At 39.4% G+C, this 22417-nt stretch overlaps 1 protein-coding gene across 4 annotated transcripts in view; it reads left to right on the forward strand.

The window, feature by feature from the left end:
* CREBRF (CREB3 regulatory factor) overlaps positions 1 to 22417 on the forward strand; it is a 69190-nt gene that overhangs the window by 14215 nt on the left and 32558 nt on the right. For all 4 annotated transcript variants that reach the window (XM_070045225.1, XM_030829909.3, XM_060296613.2 and 1 more), the window contains exons 2-4: positions 11059 to 11252; positions 13523 to 13648; positions 15055 to 16141. In XM_070045225.1, the coding sequence (XP_069901326.1) occupies positions 11244 to 11252; positions 13523 to 13648; positions 15055 to 16141 (1222 nt within the window). In that variant the 5' untranslated portion in view covers positions 11059 to 11243. The remainder of the gene's footprint in view (positions 1 to 11058; positions 11253 to 13522; positions 13649 to 15054; positions 16142 to 22417) is intronic.

Below are 22417 nucleotides of genomic sequence, written 5' to 3' on the forward strand. Positions count from 1 at the left end.
GCTTTAGAGAGGTAGTTCTCTGTTACTGCAGTGTCTTCCTGCCCCTAGGAGCTGTTGTTGAATAGTTTTGAATGAGCCCAGGTACAGAAAATCTACTGGTAAATATTGTTTCTGATGGACCACAGTCTTCTCTCCCTTGAAAGGCTCACAAAACTGTATTGGGACTGGTGAGCCAGAGCTGTGAATAAGAAAGTAGTAACTAGGGGAATTAATTTAGCCTTTCCCCTAGCTGTCGTTGGTTTTTGTTTTTTCGGAATAACTACTAGTCCTTGAGGTCAGCTTGAGGGCAGGGTGGAGGATTTTTTGATCAAATAAGTTTGAGAAATGAGATCTGCTCTGTTCACCTATTGGGGTCTGTAATGCACATTAACACCTAGCATCTTGAAGTTTCCAAGAAATTCTGCATAAAGGCAGTATAAGTTTGGTTAACGTGGTGTTTTCCTAACCTCACAACCCTTTTGTTGAGTAACCATTTAACATTCCTAGGGACAAATATTCCTCAGGTCACACATTGGGAAATTAGATCATTAACTTTTTATGTACTTTAATATCAAAAACTTTGAATAAAATATGGATATTCTTGAGACCCACAGAAGTGTGAAGGCGTCCCCAAAAAGCATGTTGTTACACCTTCCTCCTCAGTGTCACTTGGCCATCTAAGTATTAATGTGCCTTTTGTATATGGCTCCCTGGTATAGGAGGTAGTTTGTTTTGTTTGCCTTTTTTAATAAATTTACTTTATTTATTTTTGGCTGCATTGGGTCTTCATTGCTGCACGCGGGCTTTCTCTGGTTGTGGTGAGCAGGGGCTACTCTTCATTGCAGTGCACGGGCTTCTCACTGCGGTGGCTTCTCTTGTTGCGGAGCACGGGCTCTAGGCGTGCGGGCTTCAGTAGTTGTGCCATGCGGGCTCTAGAGCGCAGGCTCATTAGCTGTGGCGCACGGGCTTAGTTGCTCCACGGCATGTGGGATCATCCCGGAACAGGGCTTGAACCTGTGTCCCCTGCATTGGCAGGCGGATTCTTAACCACTGCACCACCAGGGAAGCCCTAAGAGGTAGTTTTGAAGCAGTGTGTCATTATGGAAGATTCTGTGTAACGGTGTAACTGTAACGGTGTAACTGCTGTAGAAATCCTTATTCTTCTTTTTCCCTTCCACTTTTGGGTGGGGAATTTTGCTCTTCTTGGTTGTTTCACAATAAATGTTTGGAACAGTACCAAGCATTTCTGGAAAATGGGTGCAAAATGTTGGGAATGAGGATAGTTGGTGTTGTGACCTTTAGTCATTAGTTTTAGAGACTGGGAGAGTTTATCACTGAAAAGAGGTTCTACTGCTTGGGGTAGAATTGGCCCTCCCCCATCCTGTTTGCTGCCACCTAAGAGACTAGGAGAAGCAACTAAGGACCTTTATCCCAGGAGAACAAGCTCAACCCTCTATATGGTGGATACCCTCTTTTTGGGAATTGGTGTCTTTAAAATATACAGCTTTGTTGTCAACAGCTGTCACAGATGTTGAGTTTTTAAGCTGGAATAGCTGTGGGAGAAAAGAATGTGTTGGCAAAATACACCTATTGATAATAATCACCTTTCAGATTTAGTTCATTGCTACATCCTAATTTAATATCTCATTCAATTCTCATAACACCTCTATTACATAGTTAAGGGGTAATAATTGTAATTCCTCAGTCTGGGAGCTAAAGCATACATTTAACTAACTTGCTCTAATTCATAAGGCCGTTTAGTTTTTTTCTTTTTTTTATTGAAGTATAGTTAATCTACAGTGTTGTGTTAGTTTCAAGTGTAAAGCAAAGTGATTCAGTTATACATGTATATGTAATATTCTTTTTCAGATTCTTTTCCCTTATAAGTTATTACAAGATATTGAGTATCGTTCCCTGTGCTATACAGTAGGTCCTTGTTGGTTATCTCCTTTATATACAATAGTGTATATGTTAATCCCAAACTCCTAATTCATCTCCCCCACCCCCTGCTATCCCCTTTCATGACCACAAGTTTGTTTTCTATGTCTGAGTTTATTTCTGTTTTGTAAATAAGTTCATTTGTGTCATTTTTTTAGATTCCACAAATAAGTGATTATTATATGGTATTTTTCTTTCTCTGTCTGACTTACTTCACTTAATATGATAATCTCTAGGTCCATCCATGATGCTGCAAGTGGCATTATTTCATTCTTTTTTATGGCTGAGTAATATTCCATTGTATGTATATATACCACATCTTTATCCATTCCTCTGTCAGTAGACATTTAGGTTGCCTTCATGTCTTGGCTACTGTAAATAGTGCTGCAGTGGACATTGGGGTGCATGTATCTTTTCAAATTAGAGTCTTCTCCAGATACATGCCCAGGAGTGGGATTGCTGGATCATATAGTAACTCTATTTTTAGTTTTTTAAGGAATCTCCATGCTGTTCTCCATAGTGGTTGCACCTATTTACACTCCCACCAACAGTGTAGGAGGGTTCCTTTTTCTCCACACCCTCTCCAGCATTTATTATTTGTAGACTTTTTAATGATAGTCATTCTGACTGGTGTGAGGAAACACCTTATTGTAGTTTATTTATTTATTTTTCCTTATTGTAGTTTTGATATGCATTTCTCTAATAATCAGTGATATTGAGCATCTTTTCATGTGCCTCTTGGCCATTTGTCTGTCTTCTTTGGAGAAATGTCTGTTTAGATCTTCTGCCTATTTTTTCACTGCGTTGTTTGTTTTTTGGATATTAAGCTGTATGAGCTGTTTGTATATTTTGGAAATTAATCCTTTGTCGATGGCATCATTTGCAAATATTTTCTCCCAGTTCATAGGTTGTCTTTTCGTTTTGTTTATGATTTTCCTTTGCTGTGCAAAAGCTTCTAAATTTAATTAGGTCCCATTTGTTTATTTTTGTTTTCATTTCCATTACTCTAGGAGACAGATTCAAAAAAAATCACTGCAATTTATGTCAAACAGTGTTCTGCCTATGTTTTCCTCTAGGCGTTTTATAGTATCCAGTCTTACATTTAGGTCCTTAATCCATTTTGAGTTTATTTTTGTGCATGGTGTTAGAGAATGTTCTAATTTCATTCTTTTACACGTAGCTGTCCAGTTTTCCCAGCACCACTTATGGAAGAGACCGTCTTTTCTCCATTGTATATTCTTGCCTCCTTTGTCATAGATTAATTGACCATAAGTGCATGGGTTTATTTCTGGGCTTTCTGTCCTGTTCCATTGATCTATGTATCTTTTTTTGTGAGTACCATACTGTTTGATGACTGTAGCTTTGTAGTATAGTCTGAAGTCAGGGAGCGTGATTCCTCCAGCTCCATTCTTCTTTCTGAAGACTGTTTTGGCTATTTGGGGTCTTCTGTGTATCCATACAAATTAAAAAAAATTTCATTCCAGTTCTGTGAAAAATGTCATTGGTAACTTGATAGGAACTGCATTGAATTCTGTAGATTGCTTTGGTACTACGGTCATTTTAATAATACTGATGCTTCTGACACAAGAACACTGTATATGTTTTCGTCTCTTTGTATCATCTTCACTTTCTTTAAATCAGCATCTTATAGTTTTTGGAGTACAGGTCTTTTGCCTCCTTGGGTAGGTTTATTCCTAGGTATTTTATTCTTTTTGATGTGATGGTAAATGGGATTGTTTCCTTAATTTCTCTTTCTGATATTTTTTGTTAGTATATAGAAATGCAACAGATTTCTGTATATTAATTTTGTATCCAGCAACTTTACCACATTCACTGATGAGCTCTAGTAGTTTTCTGGTAGCATCTTTAGGATTTTCTATGTATCTGCATATGTATCTGTATCTTCATGTCATCTGCAGACAGTGAAAGTTTTACTTCTTTTCCAATTTGGATTCCTTTTATTTCTTTTCTTTTTTTTTCTTCCTCATTGCTGTGGCTAGGACTTCCAAAACTATGTTGAATGAAAGTGGTGAGAGTGAGCATCCTTGTCTTGTTCCTGATCTTAGAGGAAATTCTTTCAACTTTTCACCATTGAGTATGATGTTAGATGTGGGTTTGTCATATATGGCCTTTATTATGTTGAGGTTTGTTCCCACTATGCCCACTTTCTGAAGAGTTCTTATCATAAATGGATGTTGAATTTTATCAAAAGCTTTTTCTGCATCTACTGAGATGATCATATGGTTTTTATTCAGTTTGTCAATGTGGTGTATCACACTGAATTAATTTGTAGATATTGAAAAATCCTTGCATCCCTGGGATAAGTCCCACTTGATCATGGTGTATGATCCTTTTAATGTATTGTTGGACTTCGTTTGCTACTATTTTGTTGAGGATTTTTGCGTCTATGTTCATCGGTGATACTGGCCTGTAATTTTCTTTTTTTGTGATATCTTTGTCTGGTTTTGGTATCAGGGTAGTAGTGGCCTCATAGAATGAGTTTGGAAGTGTTCCTTCCTCTGCAATTTTTTGGAATAGTTTCAGTAGGGTAAGTGTTAACTCTTCTCTTAATGTTTGGTAGAATTTGCCTGTGAAGCCATCTGGTCCTGGACTTTTGCTTGTTGGGAGTTTTTTAACTAGTGATTCAATTTCAGTACTGGTAATTAGTCTGTTCGTATTTTCTATTTCTGCCTGGTTCAGTTTTGGGAAATTGTTCCTTTCTAAGAATTTGTACATTTCTTCTAGGTTGTCCATTCTAGTGGTGTACAGTTGCTCATAGTCATCTCTTATGATCCTTTGTATTTCTGTGGTGTTGGTTGTAACTTTTCCTTTTCCATTTCTGATTTTATTGATTTGGGCCTTCTCCCTTTTTTTCTTTTTCTTTTTAAAAATTAATTAATTTATGGCTGCTTTGGGTCTTTGTTGCTGCGTGCGGACTTGCTCTAGTTGCCTCGAGCGGGGGGGGCTACTCTTCATTGCAGTGTGCGGGCTTCTCAGTGTGGTAGCTTCTCTTGTTGCGGAGCATGGGGTCTAGGTGCACCGGCTTCAGTAGTTGTGGCACATGGGCTCAGTAGTTGTGGCTCACAGGCTCTGGAGCACAGGCTCAGTAGTTGTGGCGCACGGGCTTAGTTGCTCCACAGCATGTGGGATCTTCCCAGACCAGGGCTTGAACCCGTGTCCCCTGCGTTGGCAGGTGGATTCTTAACCACTGTGCTTCCAGGGAAGTCCCTCTCTTTTTTCTTGATGAGTGTGGCCAAAGGTTTATCAATTTTGTTCATCTTTTCAAAGAACCAGCTTTTAGTTTGTTGGTCTTTTCTATTGTTTTTTTTAGTCTCTACTTCATTTATTTCTTCTGACCTTTATGAGTTCTTTCCTTCTACTAACTTTGGGTTTTGTTTGTTCTTCTTTAGTTGCTTTAGACTTAAAGTTAGGTTGTTTATTTGGGATTTTTCTTGTTTCCTGAGGTAAGCTTTATTGCTGTAAACTTCCCTCTTAGTATTACTTTTGCTGCATCTTATAGATTTTGGATTATTATGTTTTCATTTTCATTTATCTCTAGGTATTTTTTAATTTCCTCTTTATTTCTTCAGTGATCCATTGGTTGTTTAGTAGTGTATTGTTTAACCTCCACGTGTTTGTGTTTTTTGCAGTTTTTTTCATGTAGTTGATTTCTGGCCTCATAGTGTTGTGGTCAGAAAAGATGCTTGATACAGTTTCAGTTTTCTTAAATTTACAGCGGCTTGCTTTGTTGCCCAGCATGTGATCTGTCCTGGAGAATGTTCCATGTGCACTTGAGAAGAATGTGTATTCTGCTGCTTTCGGATGGAATGCCCTATAAATATCAACTAAGTCCGTCTGGTCTAAAGTGCCATTTAAGGTCTGTGTTTCCTTATTGCTTTTCTGTCTGGATGATCTATCCATTGATGTAAGTGGCGTGTTAAAGTCCCCCACTGTTGTGTTACTGTCAATTTCTTCTTTTATGTCTGTTAACATTTGCCTTATATATTGAGGTGCTCCTATGTAGGGTGCATATATATTTACAATTGTTGTATATTCTTAGATTGATCCTTTGATCATTATGTAGTGTCCTTCTTTGTCTCTTATAAGTCTTTATTTTAAAGTCTATTTTGCCTGATGTAAGTATTGCAACTTTGGCTTTCTTTTGATTTCCATTAGCGTGGAATACCTTTTTCCATCCCCTCACTTTCAGTCTGTATGTGTCTCTAGATCTGAAGTGAGTCTCTTGTAGGCAGCAAATATATGGGTCTTGTTTTTGTATCCATTCAGCCAGTATATGTCTTTTGGTTGGAGCATTTAGTTCATTTACATTTAAGGTAATTATCGATATGTATGTTCCTATTGCCATTTTGTTAATTGTTTTGGATTTGTTTCTGTAGGTTTTTCCCCCCATTCTTTGTTTTCTTGTCATGATTTGGTGACTAACTTTAGTGTTATGTTTGGATTTCTTTTTCTGTTTTGTATGTATATCTATTATGCATTTTTGTTTTGTGGTTACCATGAAGTTTTTGTATAGGAGTCTATATTTATACGTGCTTATTTTAAGTTGCTGATCTCTTAATTTCAAACGTATTTTAGATACCCTGAATTTGTATTCTCCCCTGATGATTACTGTTTTTGATTTTCTATTTTACATCTAATTGTTTTGTGTATCCCTTAACTGCTTATTGTTGGATACAAATGATTTTATTACTTTTTAAAAAATTTGTTTATTTATTTATTTATTTATTGGGGGCTGCATTGGGTCTTCGTTGTTGTGCACGGGCTTTCTCTAGTTGTGGCGAGCAGGGGCTACTCTTTCTTGCAGTGCACAGCCTTCTCACTGCGGTGGCTTCTCTTGTTGCAGAGCACGGGCTCTAGGCGCACAGGCTTCAGTAGTTGTGGCGCACGGGCTTAGTTGCTCCGCGGCACGTGGGATCTTCCTGGACCAGGGCTCAAACCCGTGTCCTCTGCATTGGCAGGCAGATTCTTAACCACTGCACCACCAGGGAAGTCCAGATTTTACTACTTTTATCTTTTAACCTCCCTACTAGCTTTGTGTGTGGATGATTTCCTACCTTTATTGTATGTTTGCCTTTCCCAGTGAGATTTTTTATTTTGTAATTTTCTTGTTTCTAGTTGTGGCCTTTTCTTTTCCACCTAGAGCAGTCCCTTTAGCATTTGTTGTAAAGCTGGTTTGGTGGTGCTGAAATCTTTTAGCTTTTGCTTGTCTGTAAAGCTTTTGACTTCTCTATCAAAATTGAAAGAGAGCCTTGCTAGGTAGAGTATTCTTGGTTGTAGGTTTTTCTCTTTCATCACTTTAAGTATATTGTGCCACTCCCTTCTGGCCTGCAGGGTTTCTGCTGAAAAATCAGCTGATAGCCCTATGGGAGTTCTCCTGTTTGTTATTTGTTGCTTTTCCCGTGTTGCTTTTAATATTCTCTCTTTATATTTAATTTTTGTCCTTTTGATTACAGTGTGTCATGGTGTATTCCCCTGTGGGTTAATTCTCTATGGGACTCTGCACTTCCTGGACTTGGGCGACTATTTCCTTTCCCAGTTTAGGGAAGTTTTCAGCTATTATCTCTTGAAATATTTTCTCAGGTCCTTTCTCTCTCTCTTCTCCTTCTGGGACCCCTATAATGTGAATATTAGCATGTTTGACGTTGTCCCAGGGGTCTCAGACTGTCCTCATTTCTTTTCATTCTTTTTTCTTTTTTTGGTTTGGCAGCAGTGATTTCCACTACTCTGTATTCCAGCTCACGGATCCATTCTTCTCCTTCATTTAGTGTACTGTTGGTTCCTTGTAGTGTGTTTTTCATTTCAGTTATTGTCTTCTTTAATTTTGTTTGTTTCCCTGGTGGGTGAGGTTGGTCCAGAGGCTTGTGCAGGCTTCCTGGTGGGAGGGGCCTGTGCCTGCCTCCTGGTAGGTGGAACTGGGTCTTGGTTTTCTGGTGGGCAGGGCCATGTTTAGGGCTGTGTTTAGAGGCAGCTGTGGACAGGAAGTCTTTAGGCGACCTGTCTGCTGATGGGTGGGGCTGTGTCCACACCCAGTTTGTTGCTTGGCCTGAGGTATCCCAGCACTGGAGCCTTCAGGCTGTTGGGTGCAACCAGGTCTTGGTGCCAATATATCAGCCTCCCCCATGTATCTTTCACCAGTGTCTGTGTCCCCAGGGTGGGTCACAGCTGCCCCCCACCTTCCCAGGAGACCTTGCAAGACCAACAGGTAGGTCTGGCCCAGGCTCCTGTGAAATTACTGCTTTTGTCTTTGGTCCTGGTGTGCATGAGATTTTGTGTGCACCCTTTAAGAATGAAGTCTTATTTCCCCCAATTCTGTGGAGCTTCTGCAATCAAGCCCTGCTGGCCCTCAAAGCTAAATGCTCTAGGGGCTCCTCTTCCTGTTGCCAGACCCCCAGACTGGGATCCCAGATATGGGGCTCAGGACTCTTGCTCCTGTGGGGAAACCTCTATAATATAATTATTCTCCAATTTGGGGTTCACCTACCTGGGGGATATGGGACTTGATTATATTGTAAGTCCATGCCTCCTACCAGTCTCATGGTTCTGTCTTTATGTCTTTAGCTGTAGAGGATCTTTTCTGGTAGGTTTCAGTCTTTTTCAACAATGATTGTTCTGCAGCTTGTTGTGATTTTGGTGTGCTTGTGAGAGTTGATGAGCTTAAAGTCCTTCTACTCCGCCATCTTGGCCACTCTCCTATTTCGTTTTTTGGGGTTTTTTTGCTGTTGTTGGTTTTGTTTTTTGTTTGTTTGTTTTTTTGCGGTACGCAGGCCTCTCACTGTTGTGGCCTCTCCCGTTGCGGAGCACAGGCTCCGGACACGCAGGCTTAGCGGCCATGGCTCACGGGCCCAGCCGCTCCACGGCACGTGGGATCTTCCCAGACCGGGGCACAAACCCGTGTCCCCTGCATCGGCAGGCGGACTCTCAACCACTGTGCCACCAGGGAAGCCCTCCTATTTAGTTTTAATTATGGAATCAAAACTGGAATCCAGGTCTCTTGTCTTCCAAACAAGTGCTCTTTTTGCTAACTGCATTGACAAATTTGTTTCGATGCCAAGTGTTTAAAATAACGTTTTACATAAATATTTGTATTTGTATGGAAGTTTTATGGCTTAGAAAATTTGGTAGCCAGGAGTAATATTATTTTCTTTATATAGATGAGAAAAATGAGCCTTAGAAAGATTGACCTACCCAATATTGTAGAGTTTGCAAGTGAGAGCAATAACTAGAACTTAGCCCTTTTTTTGTCCAGTGTTTTCCTGATAAACCAAGCTGTTGGTACATGGTGTCTATAGTGGTTGTCAATAAATATATGCCAAAATATATATGTTGTAGAGAACTCAATCTCTTCTTGATTCTTCAACCTTGTTGCTAGAAAGGATAAGTTTCAGGTTTTAGAGAGTATCAAACTTTTTTCCCAGATCCAAAGTTATAGACCGGGATTATACTAGTCCACTTTGTTGAATGCATCACTTGAATAATTTGTTTTTTGGGGAGGGGGTCTAAGTAATAGGTCTGGAAAAGGCAACTGACCTTGTTTCTCACAGGAATCATGGGAAGAGTTAGGACTGAGAGTACGTGTCAGCAGTATGTCCAAGGAGGAATTGGGCCAGAACTAGCCTTTGGCACAAGCAGGCATCAGTCCATTTAAAAACTGTAGCACTGGATTGAGATGCATAGTTAATTCTGTTTCTGGGCCCAGGTTGGGCACTTGAGGGTGTTTCCTAGGCTAGAACAGTGCACTGAGAATGACAGCCAAGTAGTGGGAAAAGCCCAGCAAAGATCTAGGAAATGCAGATGATACTCAATTTATTAATCTAATTGAGTAGAACAATTATTGCGTCCTTGTTGACTATCTCTTATTTGTTCAGCAAGAGGTCTCTGAAATTGATGTAATGTATCACTCTGAAGCTCTAGGCCAGAGAATGTGTTAACTACAGAGGGCAGCGTAGCTTAAATTGGCTCTTTACATCAGTCTAAGAAATGATACTGCATCTAGAATGAATAAGAGCAAGAAGTTCAGTTTAAAGCAGAGGTTCTCAGATTTTAGAGAGGAGCAGAATCACCCTGAGGGCTTGTTAAAACACATTACTGGGCCCTACGCTCAGAATTTCTGCTTTAGTAGGTCTGGGCTGGAGCCCAAGAATTGCATTAGTAACAGATTTCCAGGTTGATGCTGATGCTGCTGGTCCTGGGATCACACTTTGAGGACCACTTATCTAGGAAGAGATGATGAAGTGGGTATAGCTGTTTAGTTCTTCTTGATTAAAGCCTTCACAGAGGAGGGAAAGGGGAACTAACCTGTCAGTTTCTACCACAGTCAAGACCCTGTGCCAGGTGACTTGCAGTCATTTAATTTAACCCTTGAAACCACTCTGCAAAGTAGTCCTTATCCCTGTTTCGCCTCTCAAAATACACGTTCAGAGCTTACTGAAATAATTACTTCAAGGACAGATTTCACTTATAACTCAAAGAATAATGCTGCGTATACCATTATGAACATGATTTTATGTAATGTAGAGGATATATTAAATTCTGTTATTGGTGATATATATTCATTGCTCTTCTTGTACATTTATGAGAGATATAAAATGTAGGTTCACTTAGCAGTAATGATTATACAGTAGATGGAATTGCTGAGACATTGTGTTTTCTCATACAAAACATGAAGAGAATGGGAGGTTTATTTTAACATTAAGTAAAATACATTTTTAGATCACAGGAAAGATGGGCCTATGTTAATAATATTTTTTTTCCTTTTGGCCGTACCACCGGGCATGTGGGATCTTAGTTCCCCAACCAGAGAATCGAACCTGTGCCCCCTGCATTGGAAGCATGGAGTCTTAACCACTGGACTGTCAGTGAAGTCCCAGGCCTATGTTAATTTTGTCAGCGTTTTTTTTTTTTTTTTTAATGGTGCCAGTTGGTTATTGACCAGTCCTATTGTAGAAACAAATAAAGGGAGGGATGGTGAATTTCAGAATAGTTGGTACTAAAAAATGGCCTAAATTCTTGATAGTACAATCACAGTACTTATTCCTTTAAAGTGTTCTTTGTTAATGTTATTTTTGAAAGGTCAACTTGTTTCTAGTGGCTTTCAGTGAAGTTACTTTGTGTTGTTGACAGATTCGCACAGAATTATTAAAAAAACAACAGTGATACAAGCAGTTGAATTGAAGGCATTCTGGGAAACCTACTGTTTATTGTGAAAATCATCTTTGATCTTGAAATTAAAAGTAAAGCTGGAAAGGAATTTACAAACGAGAAAAAAAAGAAGTTTGGGATCGGACTCACAGGATCTGGGCTTGGAAATGCCTCAGGTAAATCATACAGAGTAGGTGCAAAGTTTTATATTTTCCCACTGCAGTTGGTTCAGTAAGTTCTCTGAATCTTAACACAACTTGCTATAATATCTTTTAAAGACATTTTGCTGCTGATCTCAACTGGTTTTGAATACATGTCCTTCCTTTGCTATAGCTTTGAAATTTAATGAGGTTGACACAGGGAACAATGTGAAGGAAAAGTTGGTTAGAAGGTAGCAGAGGTGCTGGCTTTTATGGGGTCTAAACCAACTCCCCTGAAAATTAATCTGCCACAGAAAGCCCATTTCCATCCCCTCTATCTTCTTCTAGTTTCCCAATTGTTCCTTTCCCTTCATGCCCATTGAATTCAGTTAGGAGGAAATGGTGAGGGACTTCAACCTTTCTGTCTTTCACACACACACACACACACACACACACATACACATATATACCTATACCTCCCACAAAACATGTCTAAGGATGACTATTTATATCATGGTAACTACTTTGAATTGCTCAGTTCTGGTTTGAGGCAATCACTGAAACAATAAATGAAGTCCTGTTAGTCCCTATTCGGCATATCCAAACTTCCTCCCTTCCCCCTCCCGTGGTTAGGTCTTATCCCTCCCCCACTTTTTTTTTTTTTTTTTTTTTGTCTGCGTTGGGTCTCTGCTGCTGCACGCGGGCCCTCTCCAGCCGCGGCGAGGGGGGCCACTCTTAGCCGCGGTGCGCAGACCTCCCACTGCGGCGGCCCCTCCTGCCACGGAGCACGGGCTCCAGAGCGCAGGCTCAGCAGCTGCGACGCATGGGCCCAGCCGCTCCGCGGCACGTGGGATCCTCCTGGACCAGAGATCGAACCCGCGTCCTCCGCATTGGCAGGCAGACTCCCATCCACTGCGCCACCAGGGAAGCCCTGTCCCCCCTCTTTTTATGCTGGGGAGAAACCTAGAAATAATGAGAGGGCAGGGACTCTGAGGTGGCTTTATGTGGGGCCAGGCAGAACTGTGCCTCGAGCACAGGAAATCAGCAACTTGCCGAGATGGTCCAGTGATTTGGAGACAGGCAGCGGAGGCAAAAGGGGGTTTGCTAGCTGATAGTAAAAAGACCAGTGGCCTCCCTCCACCCCAACCACTATACCAAGTGGACTGCAGATACCCATTTTGAGATCTTTCCCATTCAAGGTTTCATTCGCTATTTATTGAATACTTGAATTTAGGTCTATAAAACACTTATTTTGAGCTTGCAACCTGGCAAGCTTGCGGAAAATTAGAGAAAGAAAAGAATGGGATGGGAAGTACCCATGAAGGAAAACATGGTGAAAGAGTGTGTGAAAAGGGGTCAGTCTGTGGTAGGTAGAAGGTATATGAATAGAGAAATATAAGCAAGTAGACTAATATAATTTTAAAAGTTTTGACAGAAACTTGCAAGAGAAGAACAAAAAGGCAAACAGGGAATTTGTATTCTTTCCCATCTTCCTTTATCCAAGTTAGATTTCAAAGTGAGGACTTTGACTTGTTTGGGCCACTTTAGTAGTCTTAGCCTGAACTTCACTCTGAAATGATTTGTTTAGACCTTGAAATGATAAAGGGGGGATAAAGAGAAAAGAAGGAGCATCAACTCTGGGTGCCGAGCCTTTTTTTCTCCCTTTCTTATTTATCATAGAAATTGTATCCTTCTCAGGGATCACGATTAAGGCTACTGAGTTCATGCACCAGTTACTGGCCTCACGCAGCAGATTTTTTGATATTTGGCTGATCCTGACTCCATCACGTTCCTGGAGGCATTAGTTGGACTAGAGATGCCCAAATGGTCTTACACTTGTTTTGGGAAATAAGACATTGAACTCATTTAGGAGTATAGAGACTGTCTTGCTATCTCTTCAGACCCGAAGAAATGGCAGGGGATTCTCCACTTTCTGGAGTTAGAACAGTGAGTGTTGTTAGAGATGGATTTGAAGAAATGTTACAATAGCTAATAAATAAAAGTACTCATTAGGTATTACATGCTGACTCTGGTGGCTAAATAAGCTTTAGTTTTTAGAAGTTAGGTATAATTAACAATTTCCAGTCTATTCCTTTTCCAATGTTTGATGCATCTTAGTTATTTTCGTAATATAATTCCATAGTTTAATGTTAGATATTTTAAATGTACTAAAATTAAAAAGCAGGAAAAAATACAAAATTGTTTTAAAGATAATTATTTAGTAGGTGTGAGGGTGGGGCTTGTGTGTAATAAACTGGTCTCGAAGCAGTCGTTAACTTTCCAAAATTAAAATCACTCTGTTGTAGCCTAGTGTAAGCGGAATGGATCCGCCTTTTGGGGATGCCTTTCGAAGCCACACCTTTTCAGAACAGACTCTGACGAGCACAGATCTCTTAGCAAACAGTTCAGATCCAGATTTCATGTATGAACTGGTAAGTAACATTTTCTTGGATTCTGCTTTAATCGATTTGAGGTAAAGGTGTTGTATCATTTTTTTATTTATAAATGTCTAAAAAGAAAAAATGATGTGATCAGGCCACATTGAAAATAGTAAGAGGAAAGGTTATCTAAATATCCTTAACTCTAGTTTTTGACGATGAAGGTAGAAGCCGTCTTTTTAATATGCCTAACTGCTAAAGGACTTTTCAGCTGGGATATTTAGGACTGATAACATTGAGCAAGGCAGATGACACAGAGAATGTGAGACAAAGGTAGCAAATCCAAGCAACATCTGAATATACTAATTATTTATTCTCGAGGTAAAAAGACACTTAAGATTCTTAAGAAAAAGACTTTAAAAATAACTTAAATTACATGCAACTTCAGAAACACGGAGGTATATCAAAACTGGAAAACTAACACAAATCTGTTAATTTGCTAAAAATTATTGATTTGTACGCTTAATAGAGGTGAATTTTGTGGTATATAAACTATATTTCAATAAAGCTGTTAAAACACACGGAGACATACGTGCAACCAAAAAAAAAAAAAAAAACCAAAACCCCACAAACAAATGGAGAAATCAAAAACAGAACAAAAACAAACTGGAAAACTGAAAATTTCCTCATTTTCTTCCTGAGCCTCCACCCACCAAACCTTCTCCCCAGAGATAATTACCACTAACAGAGTTTTTCTATGCATATATAAATATATGAATATTTTAAATTGGATGACATATCATTGATACAGTATTCTGTAACTTAACTCTTTCTAACATAAAAACATGGTAAGTGGCCTTTCATCCTAGTACATTAGAGCTTAACTGCATTCCTTTTAATGGCTGCATAGTCTTACTGACATTTAAAAAATCATCTCTCTACTCATGAGGAGTTAAAGTACTTTCCCATGCCCAAGAGTTATTACGAGGTCTTACCAAAGATTTTATCTTTCTGTGGCTGAGTTGCACCTCTCTTTGGATTGCTCTTCACCTCTATGTTTAAATTCTCACTTAGGAAGACATATTCTGTGATGAAGGTAAGGCCTTTGTTATTTGCTTTATAACTGAAGCTTGTTTCTGAGAAGGTCCCAAAATCCTTCTAAGTTAAAGATCAGGAAATGTAAACTTTTTTTCGGGAAGAGTGTTTACAGTGAAGTTCAAGAGCCCTGAACCATACCTAAGTTTCTCAGGGGACATATTTTCCCTTTTTTTTTTTTCCTTGCCCGAGGAAATGATATTAAATGGAATGGTAGAGTGTCATGTAAGTAGTGTTTATCGTAAAAGCAGACCAGAGGTTGAGTACTGATTTATCAGTTTGATGCATGAAAGTGAGGATGGAGGTAAATAATTCTTTCCTCAGTTACAGTATGTGATTTATATATTTTTTTAAACCTTTCTCAGGATAGAGAGATGAACTACCAGCAAAATCCTAGAGACAACTTCCTTTCTTTGGAGGACTGCAAAGACATTGAAAATCTGGAGTCTTTCACAGATGTCCTGGATAACGAGGGTACTTTAACCTCAAACTGGGAACAGTGGGATACATACTGTGAAGACTTAACGAAGTACACCAAACTAACCAGCTGTGACATCTGGGGAACAAAAGAAGTGGATTACTTGGGTCTCGATGACTTTTCTAGCCCTTACCAAGATGAAGAGGTCATAAGTAAAACTCCAACTTTGGCCCAACTTAATAGCGAGGACTCTCAGTCTGTTTCTGATTCCCTTTATTACCCTGATTCACTTTTCAGTGTCAAACAAAATCCCTTGCCCTCATCATTCCCTGGTAAAAAGATCGCAAGTAGAGCAGCTGCTCCTGTGTGTTCTTCTAAGACTCTTCAGGCTGAGGTCCCTTTGTCAGACTGTGTCCAAAAAGCAAGTAAACCCACTTCAAGCACACAAATCATGGTGAAGACCAACATGTATCATAATGAAAAAGTGAACTTTCATGTTGAATGTAAAGACTATGTGAAAAAGGCAAAGGTAAAGATTAACCCAGTGCAGCAGAGCCGGCCTCTACTGAGCCAGGTTCATGCAGATGCAGCAAAGGAGAACACCTGCTACTGTGGTGCCGTAGCCAAAAGACCAGAGAAAAAAGGGACGGAGCCTCTGCAGGGCCATGCCACTCCAGCTTTGCCTTTTAAAGAAACCCAGGAACTATTACTCAGTCCCCTGCCCCAGGAGGGGCCTGTGTCTATTGCAGCAGGAGAGAGTAGCAGCCTTTCTGCCAGCACATCGGTCTCAGATTCATCCCAGAAAAAAGAAGAGCACAATTATTCCCTTTTTGTCTCTGACAACTTGGGTGAACAGCCAACCAAATGCAGTCCTGAAGAAGAGGAGGAGGACGAGGAAGATGTTGACGATGAGGACCATGATGAAGGATTTGGCAGCGAGCACGAACTTTCTGAAAACGAGGAAGAGGAAGAAGAGGAAGAGGATTATGAAGATGACAAGGATGATGACATCAGTGACACTTTCTCTGAACCAGGTATTGTAGTGCTTGGAGGCTTACTGAATTGACTTTTTGCTACTCTCTTGAAATAGAAAGTTTTGCTGTGGTTGCTTTCTTTGTCTTAGTTTGGGGATTAAATGACTTAGTATCTTGACTTGGATATGTAATTGCTTTTATCTATTGAAACAGCTCTAAAATAATCACTCTTGCTCATGTGTAGTTCATATGCTGATTCCTCGAGGGCTTCTTCTTAGTTTATCTTATGTTAAGTGATCTGATTTGTTACTGTCTTGAGCAGCTGTGCAAAGATGCCAAAATTGATTGGTTTAAAAAATATTCCTATTTCTGCCTGTGTCCCTCTGTTATAATTGAGGTATGTTTGGAGTCCCTAGAATGGTGAACCAAGCAATGATGGTTTATATTACTCGTCCCTAATAACCAACAAAGCCTACTTAATGAATAAGGTAAAAGAGAGCTTTTTCTTTGTGTCTGCTGCATCTTTCATTTGCACAGTATTTTTCCACTGAAGAAAAATACATGCTGTAATTTAATGAGCATGAAGGAGTCTCTGCTCTATTTATATACAGTGCATATAAAAAAAAGGGAGAAAGAAAATGAAACCTGTGGGGAACTGGTTCACTTCAGCATGTACATGGTTGGGCTTTTGCCACTGTTGGCTTGTGCAGTTTATTTATGAAAATGGTGTTGCCAAGTGGCACACAGTTAAATGCACAAAGAAGTGAAGATCTTCACATTTAAGCGAAAGTTATTTTCTTCAAAAATAATATTGGCACTATAACTTCTACATAAAAGACCAAGTTATTAAGAAAAATATAAATTGTCAAAGAGAGCCCTTTCATTGTTGGAATTTCAGCCAGTATAAACATTGGTATTTAATTTTCAGAAAGGTTTTTCAGCCATAGTAGCTATATTGTAGCCAGTGAAGCATATTATTGCCCAGAGACTTTCCTCTTAGTGAAATCTTTCTATTGCACAAATGCTTAGATTTATGCATTTGAGACAATTAAGTTGTTTGACTTGAGTGGATTTTCAAGTAAGGAAAAGGTGGAGGAAAAGGGTTTATGCCTTTTCTTTGGCTTACTTTAGCACTCAGTATAGTCTAGACAGAACAATTGTCTTTTCTACTTAGCAGGAAAACTTCTCTCTCAACAAGTTAATGAAATCTGCTTTGAGGTGTTTCAAACTGTCTTTGCAGTTAGCAGTAAGTTATATAGCTCCCTCCCATAGGGAGACCAAAGTGTTCTCCATGAGTGGTCCTTAAAACCTGACAGGTCAGTCCTATTGTTTTGAGTCCCATATTTAGAATTAGGGTAGGAGGGAGGGTAAGGGTTGAGACAAGGAGTGATAACTAGGGTGATAACTAGGAAGTGGAAAGTATGGGGAAGAAAATGCCTTTACTGGCTGGTGCTAAAAGGAATATATAAATCTGAGGGAGTCGGTAAATCCCACTATCACCAAGCAAGGCAGGCAAGGACTATACTGTTTATTCCACTTCTGGTTGTAGTTTTGCTTTTCTTTGACTTTTTTTTTTTTTGGTGGGATCTTAGTTCCCTGACCATGGATTGAACCTGGGCCTTGACAATGAGAGCGTGGAGTCTTAACCACTGGATTGCCAGGGAATTCCTGCTTTTCTTTGACTTTTAACTCCAGTCATCCTTGATCTTTTGACTTGATTTCACAAGGATAAATGTGTTGAGAGATGAGTAGGTCCATGAAAAGAAACCACTTGATAAGTTGACCCTCATTTCCATTTTCTCAGCCTTTTGACTCTTGTCGGGGGTGGGGCGGGAGAGCCCTGATTTGTGAGTTTGTTGGTGTTAAGCAACCAACAGTGCTTTAAACAGAGATGTGTTAGCTGGCATTTGTCAGGGTGAACCCCTCTTATTGGCACTATTTAACAATACTGAATATTTGGATGGCATTTAATTCACTCACTTCCAGTTGACTTGAAGTAAAACCTCTTTGGTTAGTATTACTTGGACACTTCTCACAAATGTCAACAAATGACATGCCTTATCCACAAATCAATGATATTTTATGGTATTTTGGGGGCTTATTCTCATTTGCTAATGAAAATTTCCCTTCTTCTTGGAAGAAAGAGCTAAACAAGTGACTTTAAGAATACAAATGTGAGTTATTGGTGAGAGGCAAGAAGAAATTCTTTGAAGCAGAAAAGTGGGATAGTTATAGTTTCTTCAGAGTGGGTTGATTGGTTTAATTTGCAGCAGTTTACAAAGGCCCTTTTGTGATGACTAGCTCCCTTGATGCTGTTTCTTGGCAGTTGGCTACAACAGTGCCTGAGCCTACAAAGCTCCAGGAAAGGTGTAAAATGGAGTTTCAGTCCCTACTCTGGACTTGCTCCCAAGTTTTAATAGAGCCTATTCTGTGGACAGGCTACAACTGTTTGGGGTCATGGAATTACATGGTTGTAAGTCTAAGAATTAGGCCCCCAGAATGAGAGTTTATTTTGTAATCCCTACTAAGGATTTTCATGATTGACTTTACCAGCTTAATGGCAGTAATCTGCACTAACCAAAGACGTGTGATCAGAATTTTAGGCCTTTTTGACTACGTTTTGGTAACTGTGTCAGGAAGGAATGAGTTAGATCAATATGGTGATCCATCAAATGAAAAGAAAATGGAAAAGGCTCCATGGGAAATGTTACATTAAACAAATCATTGATTTGTTAAAAAAAAATTGTGTGTGGGGGTGCCTATTTTTGTGTTAGGCACTGTGTGTACTAATTTTTGGCTATGCAGAGATGAACAAAATAGACATGATCCTTATCTTCATGCAACTTAGAGTTGAGTGGGTTTATTTACTGTCATGATTTCTCAGTCTTCTGATCTTATGTGTACTGTGACTTGGCAAGAGAAAGATTCAGGACAAGAATTTCTTAAAATTTATTTGATCACAGAACTCACTTGGGATTGAAGACATTTTATAGTAATAGTGTTCCTCAGAACACACTTCAAGAAATATTTAATCACCTTAAATGCAAGACCAGTGATCTGGGAATATAATTTTCATGCATTCTACTTGATCACAGTAGTCTCTGTATTGAAAGGCAGATGACTTTAACAAATCCATTGTGTGTATGTGTGTTATTGTGAGTTCATGGTGTATGCTATTAGAAAATATTAAAATATTAGGTCAAAGAAAACTGATAACCCTTAAATACTTTTTTTGGGAAAATGCTGAACATATGTAAGTAAATAAAACTGGTTATTAATTTGGGTGGGAGAGAAGAAATCCAAATCCTAATGACTCTTTGGATTTAACGTGGAATATATGTGGGGGAAAAAATCTGTTTAGACCATTTAACTAGATAGGCACAGGCAAAGCGGGAAGCCCATTTGGAGCTGGAGTCATGGGGCCTGAGCCAGTCCCAGCTCTGCCAAATCACTTAAACCCTCCATTGAGCATGTTTCTTTGTGTAAATAGGGTTAATAACCTCTTCCTACCCAGTTCTTAGAAGCCTCAAATGAAACATCTGTGAGTGAAATATGTGAGTACATTAAATGAGAGAGAAAGTGTTTTGCCAGAAATCTAGGCCACTGAGGGAGCATATCAAATAAAGTGTCAGGGGATGGGTTGCCTGAGGGAGCTGTATGTAAAAATGTTTACCTTATACTTTGGGCCGGGATAGACTTGGGACACCAGTTCTTGACATTGATAGGAAGATGGGAGTGTTTTGGTTGGTGCTGCCTGTGTTGAGGTGTTCCCAGCCATACTAGGGTAGTCTCTGTGAGCCAGTAATTTTAGCTTGGCCTCATGGAGCAAAGGCCTTTTTAAAAGGCCATTTCTGGCAGAAGCATGTAGCCCTTGCACCTTTTCCAAAGCTAGGTTGATAACTGGAATAAGATAAAGTCCTTTAATTTAAAGTGATACATTAACACAAGTAAATAAAAAAATATTACTTTATGTATCTAACAGAATTTTTAAAAATCAGATTTCCAAAAATGATTGTGTCACTTGTGCCTCATTTCTTATTTATTTATTTAAATTGTATTTTTGGCTGCGTTGGGTCTTCGTTGCTGCATGCGGGCTTTTCTTTAGTTGCGGCAAGCGGGGGCTACTCTTTGTCGTGGTGCACGGGCTTCTCATGCAGTGGTTTCTCTTGTTGTGGAGCACAGGCTCTAGGTGCGTGGGCTCAGTAGTTGCAGCATGTGGGCTCTAGGATGCACGGGCTTCAGTAGTTGTGGCATGCAGGCTCAGTAGTTGTGGTTTGCAGGCTTAGTTGCTCCACGGCATGTGGGATCTTCCCGGACCAGGGCTCAAACCCGTGTTGCCTGCATTGGCAGGCGGATTCTCAACCACTGTGCCACCAGGGTAGTCTGTGCCTCATTTCTTAAGAAGAACTAAGGTTCTCTGTCACACTGCTTGCCATGTTGTTGTTTTGTTTGTGTTTTTTTAATTTGTTTTAAAGTACTACATGAGCATTTTAATGCTGTTAAGCCAGCAGTGCTACAAAAGCTTGTCTTTACTGTTGCCTCGAAATCATTCTGCTCTCTGAATTGATTCTTTTTTCAAAGGTCATGTTTATCGAGGCATAACAGTAAAATTCACCCCTCTTTAAGTGTACACTTCTTTGAGTCTTGACGAGTGCATGTAATCATGAAACCACCACCACCACAATCAAGGTACGGAATAGTTTGATCACCCCCCAGATTTCCCTCCCGTTCCTTTATAGTCAGCCTCTCCCTCCACCCCCAACCTCTGGCAACCACTTTGTCCCTGTACTTTTGCCTTTCCCACAATGTCGAATAAATGGAATCATGTTCCTAATTAACTCTTAATGTGAAGAAAACCTGGCAAAATTCTAAAATTCGATTTTTATTTCCAAAATGTCCAGATGTCATCACTTTCTTAGTGTCAGTTCCAGAGGAGTCATGTTTTTAGGAGGGAAAATGGTCATTTTGCTTGGCCATTGCCATCCAGTTTTTCCTTGCTACCTTAGGTTTAGGGCTGTATACACCCCGTGCACAGCCCATCTCCATTGCCCCAGGTACCTAGTACTAATTAGGTGGAGTAATCTCTAAGATGGGCATGCTCTGAGGGTATTTTAGATTTATAGGTTATTCTGTATTGGGTCTGACCAGTAGTTCTAGCAGCTCAGAATTAAGTATTTTCTGAAACTTCCTATTAGTAGGGAAAATAACTTCTTAAAAAGTGAAGTAAATGCAAATTGCTTCCAATAAAATATTAGTTAGAATAGGCATATAAGTTTTTATTTGAATAGCCTGTGTGAGAACTGTCATTTTTGTACTTTTACAAAAAGCGTATTGTGGGAAGTAGGAAGAAAACCACTGCTACCTCACAGAATTCTGCTTCATAGGATACCTTCCCAGAAATGCACACAGCTTTCTGTCTGGGGATGTTTCAGATGCATAAATATTAGACGGAAGACATTAAAAATAATTGTATAGTGTCTAAGTACCGTTAATTAATGGTACTTTTTAACATTTCTGTGCCTGTATTTCTTTTTTTTTAATTGAAATATAGTTGATTTACATAATGTTGTGTTAGTTTCTGGTGTACAGCAAAGTGATTCAGTTATACATATATATATTCTTTTTCATTATAGGTTATTACAAGATATTGTATATAGTTCCTTGTGCTATACTGTAGGAACTTGCTGTTTATCTATTTTATATATAGTAGTTTGTATCTGCTAATCCCAAACTCCTAATTTATCCCTCCCACCACGTTCCCCTTTGGTAAGCATAGGTTTGTTTTCTATGTCTGTGAGTCTGTTTCTATTTTATAAATAACTTCATTTGTATCATATTTTAGACTCCACATATAAGTGATATCATATGATACTTATTTTTCTTTCTCTGTCTGACTTCACTTAATACGATAATCTCTAGGTCCATCCATGTTGCTGCAAATGGCATTATTTCATTCTTTTTTATGGCTGAGTAGTATTCTGGTGTGTGTGTGTGTGTGTGTGTGTATGTATGTGTGTGTGTCTGTGTGTGTGTATACATATATATATATATATATACACACCACATCTTCTTTATCCATTCATCTGTCTGTGGACATTTAGGTTGCTTCCAAGTCTTGTCTGTTGTAAATAGTGCTGCTATGAACATTGGGGTGCATGTGTATTTTTGAGTTAGAGTTTTCTCCGGGTATATGCCCAGGAGTGGGATTGCTGGATCCTATGACAACTCTATATTTAGTTTTTTAAGGAACCTCCATACTGTTCTCCATAGTGGCTGCACCAATTTACATTCCTACCAACAGTGTAGGAGGGTTCCCTTTTCTCCACACCCTCTCCA

This window comes from Globicephala melas, chromosome 3 (assembly GCF_963455315.2).
Source record: "Globicephala melas chromosome 3, mGloMel1.2, whole genome shotgun sequence".
In the NCBI taxonomy this organism is placed as follows: domain Eukaryota; kingdom Metazoa; phylum Chordata; class Mammalia; order Artiodactyla; family Delphinidae; genus Globicephala; species Globicephala melas.